Here is an 8,944-nt window from a genome sequence, read left to right as displayed (position 1 = left end):
TAGAATCGAAAGAGAACACCCCCAACCCCTCCCTTTCTCTCAACCTACACTATTCACCGAAGTTCTCCGGCGAGTTTCCTCCTCCTTCGGCGAAGGTAAGCCTTGAACCTTATCCAAAAGTTGTAGATCATGTCTTAGTGTATGTTTGGAAGTGGTTTTAAGAAGTTTTATCGATGTTTGGATGTAGGAACCTCAAGGGGGAAAACTTCCCCAGTTTTCCGACGAGCATAGCCCCTTTTGAGGCAATTTCCAGCCAAACCACGGCAAGTTAGCTAGCGTGCAAGGTATCAATCTCTTCATCTCTTCGAGAACTATGATTTTTGTTTTTGAATCACTCGATTTGGTTAAGTAATGAAGAAGTTATGATTTTCCTTTTTGAATCACCCAATTTCGTTGAGTATTGAAGAAGTTATATCCATTTGAATCTTACCTAGTTTTCGACGACCTCCGAGGCTTTCGAGGTGTTTTTCGGCCAAACCATTGTGCAAGGTACCATTCTCTTCGTATCGTCGAGAACTATGATTTTCATTTTTGAATCACTCAATTTGGTTAAGTAACGAAGAAGTTATGAGCATTTGAAAGTGTACTAAAAACCAGCCAAAACCTTGGCCTGAGAATGGGACCCCAACCCAGATTTCCTTTGGGCTAGGCAACCCAGATTTCATTTGGGCCAGGTAGCCTAGCCCAAAGCCCAAGCCCAAATTCCCAAAGTCTAAGCCCAAAGGCCTAACCCAAAAACCTTTAGCCCAAAACCCAAAACCCAAGACCAACCCCTTTAAACCTAACCCTAACCCAAGCCCAAACCCGTTTGACCCGGTCTAACCGTTGACTTCTGATCAACGTTGACCGTTGACTTTGACTGTTGACAGTCAACGTTGACTTTTTTGGGTTTCATTCAGGACCCCTCCTAGTTTAATTTCGAAGTCCTGAGTTCGTTTCCGATGTCCGTTTTATCAAATTCAATAGTTTTAATAGAGTTTTATTAATTGGACCCTTTATGTGCTTGGGTGCATTTATTATGGCGATTTCCGTCTTCACTAGTTTGCGTGGCTCTTCGGCAGTGAAGTATCTGTGAGTGGACCCCTTTATAAATGCATGTTTTAATTGTAGAAATGCATACATGAAAAGCATGATTTAATGATTACATTTTATGAAACGTTTTATGAGATATTATGCCTACTGAGAATATTTTGAATTACCATATTTTATTGAACTCATGTTCTTTGTAGTATAGATGATGGATGACTTTATGCTGCTTATGAACATGCTTTTGCACACTTCTTTATAGTATAGATGACAGATGACTTTATACTATGAAGATGTTTTTGAGATATATATACCTATGTTTGGAAAGTCTATGTTCAATGGTTTTGGTGCTCATGATATCGCCACGAGCGAGGATTACGGTTGTTAGCTACGGTCCGGGAGAAATAATCTCTGGCTTCGGGCCGAGAGACATAGAGCTGGCATTGGGCTGGGAGATATTGTTATTGGATACCACTCTTTAGCTATATACAAGATATGTTTCATGAAATGTTTTATGGCATGCTAGGGCTTTCGGAAAACCTACTACATATTATGCTATTTAGTTTTCATTAAACTTTGAGGGTTAGTATGTTGATAACTGTTTTAGTATTATATATATATATATACACACACACACACACACACACATCAACTTGGTCCACTCATGTTTGTTTTGCACCCCCTCAGGATTTGGAATATACGCATACAATTCCAATGTCAAGGTACTTCTGCATCAGCATCTTCGAGTCCTCTCGGTGTAGGACTCATTCCTTTGTTCATTCAATTTTTATATTATTTCTTTTAGTGTTCTAGATTAGATGTATGCTCTGAACAAGTTCCTCATTTACATATTAATTATAATTAAATTTATAAGTCTTATTTATTTCTTATTCTCATGCATTCTAATATGCCTTTGTCACTTTCAGGTGTCGGCCAACACGTTCCTACCCTGGTGTTCGGGAAATATCAGGTTCGGGTGTGTCAGTTAATGCATTGATACGGCTGGCATCAGGATAATATTCCACGAGTTGGATTCTACAATGGTACAAAGTGTCAAGCAATTTCCTTCTATAAATCCAAGGCGTTCTGCAACTTTCAAGGGACCTTTAACATAACACACAAATTTGCTCTGGGCAATTTCTCACTATACGCGAAACCCTCTCACCTTTGGGAAAACACTGACCTTCCTAACTTCGTTGAGCATATCTATTAGTTTATATAAACAGCTCTATGGTTGACAACTGGTGACATCTCTTAGTTCATAGAAACAACTCCGATGACATCTCTTAGTTCGTAGAAACAACTCTGTAGCCATGGAGTCAGGTAATTGTGGAGTATCTTCTAGTTTGAATAAATAGCACTACTTCAAGCTCGGTTGACTATCTATCCAAGTCACTGCCAACAAGGAGTCTTTGAGTCCTTGTTGAAGGAGGTCATCTCATTAGTTTTTTTGACGAAGTGAGGTGTTACTAGGTTATGTTGTTCGGCACATTAAGAGTTGAACTTATTTTATGATTGGATATTCACAAGTACATTTTAGAATTCGGTATTCCGAAGGTCAAATCGCATTTACAATCAAGACACTTATCTCTTTTGAGTATTTGTGTTCATACAATATGGTATCGATTTGGCACACTTATATTTGCACAAATATAATTAAAGCAGCCAAATCCGGTGTAGACGATTTTTGAACTTTGCAACGCGTTCGACACCACCACCACTACATTCATTTATTCATCAACCGAGCTCAGTCGTCCAGTTGACACACCCTGCAATTAACTAAAGGACGTAGTTAGCTCATTAGCTATTCGGCCTACGCGCCACGTATGCTAAGTGGTTTTTAGGGTCAACATATACATAAAAATTTACATGAAATGAGTTCATCGTCATATGGAAGTTTTGATTCAATAACATAATGTCATGTGTTGATAAATTTATATATCATTATTTTAATGAAATATAATACTAAAATGACGATAAACTCGTTCCATATGAGTTGTCTTGACTTGATTCTCTAATTTAATTATGCCTAAGTATTCCGAAAAAAAAAAATTCATCCCTTATGAATAAAATACCATTCAAAGAGTGCATTGCCACTTGCGTGAAGAAGAGAAGGGCTTTGTATAGAAACCCTTGAGTCGTGTTCGTCAACCATTATTTGGTTCTATTTATGTATTCAAGCTCAAAAGAACATAATAAAGAGTAAAAATTGACATCACAAAAATTAAATTGTTAAGATTAAAAAATAAAATTATTTGATAAACTGAACTACATAAGACAAACTCCGGATAATATCTAAAGTAAAAAAAAGTGTTACATCTTTCTCAAGAGAAAAAAAAGCCTAATTACAATAATCTTTTTCTTGTCTATATCAAATTTGCTTCTTCAACCAGCACTCACATGCCGTCAGCTCCTTTGATCAAGCTCAGGAGCAATGGTTCCACTCCTTGCCTCGTCGAAAATCAAGCCCAGGAGCGATGGTCCCACTCCTCTGATCCTGTCGAAAAACCTGCAATTCCGTGAGGCCTTGCTGCGCAGCGGCGACCCTTTTCGTTTTCCAAAATACGCAGGCCAAAACGACGTTGTTTTGGAATATGTAAAAAATAAAGTTAAAAATGAAACGGTGCGTTCCGTTTCAAAGAAAGAAAAAAAGAAAAATTTCTGCCTAATTCGTTCAAGTTTTAAGGGCCCATATGAGCGTCGTTTCTGTATATTTCGAATTACATGCGGCTATGAACGTGATAAGGGTCGAAATCAAACAGACTTTGAACAAGGAAACATTTCTGATATTGTAGAGACAGATATGATAGGTGCATATCTTCTCTAAGTTCTTATTTTCCAATTTGTTGGCTGCGTGGTTTTACTTTTGTATTGGTGTGTTGTTGGAATGCTCGGCAGCTACAATTTGAGAAGTTGGAACTTAATTATCCCAAGGAAATCTCTCTAGGAGGAGACGTTTGAAACTTCATGACTAAATGATTAGTTTGAATTCGCGAAGTTTATTATTTACTATATAGAATTGCTGAGGTTTTCTTTTAATCTTACTTTAAGGTATGTCTCTGTCCACATATGGAAACGGCTTAATGCAATGTTTTATAGAATTTCTGAACAACGGTATATTTTTCTTATTAAAATGAGGACAACTGGTGACAAGTCACGGTTATCCATATTTTCAAGTCCTGAATAGGCTATGGGGAATTTCAACCTGCCTTTGGCCACAGTCAAGCAAACTCACCAGTTCAGAACATCAAACCCGGGACCTCCCACATTTTTTTTTGTTTATTGGGAAGACGCAATCCCCGTCCTTATCACTGGACCACTTGTTGTGGTTAATTAACTTTTTCATAATAGCGTAGTACCGAACTCGTTATCTACCCTAAAAGAAACTAGAAGAGACCGTCTCCAATGTACCACACTTAGCATACATATCAATCGGTTGACATCCTATATTTTTGACAAAAATATCCGAATATAAGCATTGAGATCAAATCTGTTCTCCATTGCGTAAAGATGTATCTCTTTTCCCAAGTCAAGAGCTCCGAGATGAGCACAAGCCAAGGGCCAAATTTCACATTTACCTTTTTAAATTTCACCAATCTCCTGAGAATTTCTAGCTTTGCCATTGCATGTCATGACCCTTATCTCCTCCCTTGTCAACAACATACACTTCCCTTTAAAATAGGTCAACATCTGACGTGTGTTTGCTTTTGTAGCTGAATAAGCATGTGTGGTGGTGTGATTTAGGACTTTAAGCTTAATGAACCTGTTATAAATTGGCAAAATGAGAGAAAACTTTTGTCAGAGGTAGAACGGGATCAATGCATCACTTTTTTTTTTCTTTACTTGTGTCCGATAAAAGAGATGAATATATAAGAAGAGAGGTTAGAGAAACTCGTATTATTACTTTCTACTTTTGATCTATTTGTGCTACTGGTATGATACAAGCTTACCTTTGTATATAAGTTTTCACCCAACATCTCTTTTAATGCATGTAGAAAGTTTGCACACCAAAATATTTAAAACCAAACTTCTACTATCTTAGCCATATAAGTTTGACTTATACTCTCCTATTTTCCATCCTTAGCTTGTTTTATGTGAGCATTCTGATAACTCATATATTTCATGCATTTATATCATCCATTCCTAGTCTATTTGTGATGTTTTAGAGTAAAACCAGTTGCGTTTCACCCTATTTTGTATCAGTGTGCAAACATGCGTTTTAGGATCAATTTGAAGTCAAAAGAAGTGAAAACAAGCCATTTTTGGGGTTAACCCTTATTCAAACGTGGAAAGAAGTTTAGTCGCATGTTTTGAAACCCAAATAAAGAATCCAAAGCGAATCTGGCTGGTTAGAAGACCAAGAGCAGAATGGGAAATGAATTGGAATATCTAGCCTGATTTGGAGGAGCTAAATAAGGAAAAACGTTCAAAACCTTGGCTTAATGGTTGAGATCACCTTGCAATCAGCTGCAACCCCATTTAGCATATAAATACTAAGGTTTCAAATCACTTTTACACAAGCCCCCTTTGGGGACCCCCATAGCTCTCTCTTTTCTCTTTGTTTGGCCTTTCTTCTAGAAACAAAATCCTATTTCCCTTCACCATCCACTACCACCGAAAAACCACGCAACCGCACTATTCTTGGAGAAGTTCAACATCAGAACTGCTTCAAAGGGGTTTCTTCTATGAACTTTAGTTTCACTCATGTTGTTCTTGATATTTATATATTCTGTAATCATGTTGTGTGATTAAGTTCATACCTGGGGATTTCGATGTAGCCTTGCAAAACTACTCTTTGTTATTAAGTTAAAGTATTCAAATTACCAATCTGTGTTCTTGTTTCATCCACTGATTTTATAGTTTAATTTGTTTGTTAATCTTAATGTTTGGTCATCATTAGGGCTACTTATGAATTATTTGATCAAGGTTATAGTACACATCATACTTAATCTTGGTAGACATGTGAATGATTGAAGAAATTGCTATGCATACCTCATGCGATGTGATTTCTTTGGTTCTTTGAAGTTTTCTTGTTCTTAATGGATTCTTATTTGGTAATCTAAGTTGAACATCACAACTAGGTTGCTGATTAGAAGTACTTGATCACAACCACACATTAAAGATGCCTTCACACAAATCAAGGTTTCTCTCACGACCCTACCTGTCCTGATGCCACCTCAAAGTGGCAAACCTCTGTCGAGAAGCTCTGCATAGCATTGTTTTTCGTTGCGCCAAAACTCAGGCATTACATGCTTCCATCGGTCACTCAGGTCATCACCCAGACAGATGTTATTCTCTACATGCTTACTCGGCCAATAGTAAAAGGTCGAATTAGGAAATGGATAATGGCACTATCCGAATTCAGTCTGCAATACGTGCCCCAGAAAGCCGTCAAGGGCCAAGCACTAGCCGACTTCTTAGCCCAACACCCCTCCTCTTATGGTTTTGGAGGCAATGATGTCGAAATTGGCTTGGTGGAAACACGTGATAATTATTGGATGATGTATTTTGATGGCTCTGGTACTTCAGCCTCGATTGGTGTTGGAATCGTCATTCAATCCCCAGATCAACACTGCTGGTATTTTTCTCTCAAGATCGATTTTGATTGTACGAATAATCAGGCCGAATACGAAGCCCTTGTCATTAGCCTTAATGTCCTTCACGACTTGAGGGTAGCCCGCGTACTCATCCTCGGTGATTCAGAACTTGTGATTAACCAACTCAATGGAACTTTTCGTTGCATGAGTTGCACTCTAACGCCCTATCACACGATTGCCAAGTATTTGGCCGAGTCATTCGACGATATCACATTCAAACACATCTCTCACATTCGAAACACCGATGTAGACGAACTAGCTCAAATAACCTCCGGAGCATAACTCCTGGGGGGCGAGTTAGGCTAGGTAATACCTGTAGTACCACGATTGCACCTGATCTTGGTTAATTAACAAGTACTTCAACACGATCGCGTGATCCATACACAAATAATTAGAACTAGGAGATCTTGTAGACACGTGTGTAGCCGAGACATTACCAGACAACTGGAGAAGGTCAATCATGTGATATCTTGATAACCCCAGTGACAAACACGACCACAGGACAAGGGTTCATGCCACAAATTACGTATTGTACCAGAATGAGTTGTACCGAAAAGGTGATGACAATTTATTGTTATTGTGCCTCGACCTGCAAGAGGCTGCCCAAGCAATTACAGAGGTACACAAAGGAATTTGTAGAGCTCATCAATGTGAACGCAAGATGCGTTGGCTGCTTCGCCGACACGGTTATTTCTGGCCGAGTGTATTGAAAGATTGTACCGAGTACGCATGAGGATGTGTATAGTGTCAAATTCATGGGCCTATACAAAGAGTCCTGGTCGAATTACTTCACTTGGTCACCAAACCTTGGTCGTTCAGAGGATGGGCCATGGACATAATCGTAAAAATTACGCTGTCTTTCGGGTCAGCAAAGCATGCGTGGATACTTGTTATGACGGATTGACCAATGGGTCGAAGCAAAGTCATACGCCGAGTTAACGTCTAAAGAAGTTTGTAATTTTGTGGAAGAAAATATCGTAACCAGATTCGGCGTACCATAAACAATCATAATGGACAACGGTACGATCTTTACATCTGACAAATTCAAAGAGTACACGGCGAAATTGAAAATTCAACTCGAGCAATCTACATCTATTACCTGCAGGCGAACGGACAGGCCGAAGCAAGGAATAAGGTTTTAATCGGTATTCTTGAAAATGATAAAAGAAAAGCCTGGCATGTGGCATTTGAAGTTAAATGAGGCATTATGGGCTTATCGAACTTCACTTCGATCAGTAGCCGGGACGACCCTATATACATTAACTTATGGGCATGACGCGATGCTACCAGTCGAGCTAAGTATAAACTCATTGTGAGTAATTGAACAAAGTAGTTTGTTCAGTGCCGAGTACAATCAGGCCATGAGACAAGAGTTAGAAGACTTGGAAGAAGTTCGGCTTGATACTTATAATTTATTGGTGGTGCAGAAAAAAGATTGCTGAGCGAGCCTATAATCAATGAGTCAGACAAAAAACGTTCGGAAGGGAGAGTTAGTTTGGCAAACCGTGTTGCCCGTGGGAATTAAAGACCCTAGATTAGGGAAATGGTCACCGAATTGGGAAAGACTGTTCGTCATCCATAAAGTTCTCGGCAAGAGGGCATACCACCTCAAGGATTGGACTGGTTTAATTCATAAGTTACCAATCAATGGGAAATTCTTAAAGAAATATTATCCAATCACTTGGGAGATGTAAGAATAAAAAGGTTCATTTCATTAATTTTGCAAAGGAGATACAAGAAAGGTAACAAAAATCAAAATGGCCTACAACCACAGATAAAATCCTAAGGGGTCGAAGGAAGGAAGGCTTCAAGAATGGCCTTCAATTCCAGCCACCTTACTTTGCCCATTGTAACCTCGAATTGTCTTGTTATTTTGTCAATCTAAAGTTGCTGTAACCGTTTTGCCCCCACCGTGTACTCTGCCAGCTGAGCTTTCCTTGACTCAAAATCCTTCTCAAGCTCGAAAGCAACGGCTGACCTTTGGCGTTGAAGTTCAGCAATTTAACGGTCAAGGTTGGCCAGTCGTTCTTTCCTTGCTTTTATAGGCTCGAGTTCTGGTCGGATGGCTTTTTGAGTAGTCGTTGCAGCCTTGAGGTCGTCCTCTGCCCGAAGAGCCCGCTCAAAAATAATGAAATATTCCCGAGTTCGCTCTAGGATGTTGGATAAATGAATAACATTTTCACTGCTCAGTAGATCGCCAGCTGCAAGGTCGTTCAAGCACTCTCCTACAAAATCGAGGCATCTACGTTGAAGGACTTATGAGGCCTAAAGGGATAGAAGTTCCTACAACTTGACAAAGGCATCAGATTCAGCTGCAGTCG

The 8,944-nt window shown here is 39.1% G+C and overlaps 1 protein-coding gene across 1 annotated transcript; it reads left to right on the top strand.

Annotated features, from left to right (window-relative positions):
- Positions 1-6,371: 6,371 nt before the first annotated feature.
- LOC139193122 (uncharacterized) lies at positions 6,372-6,905 on the top strand. The gene has a single exon (XM_070816091.1). It carries the CDS (start codon positions 6,372-6,374, stop codon positions 6,903-6,905), a length of 534 nt encoding a protein of 177 aa, XP_070672192.1.
- Positions 6,906-8,944: the final 2,039 nt, after the last annotated feature.

The sequence above is a fragment of the Malus domestica genome, chromosome 16, assembly GCF_042453785.1.
Source record: "Malus domestica chromosome 16, GDT2T_hap1".
In the NCBI taxonomy this organism is placed as follows: domain Eukaryota; kingdom Viridiplantae; phylum Streptophyta; class Magnoliopsida; order Rosales; family Rosaceae; genus Malus; species Malus domestica.
This window is presented reverse-complemented; position numbering and strand designations above follow the sequence as displayed.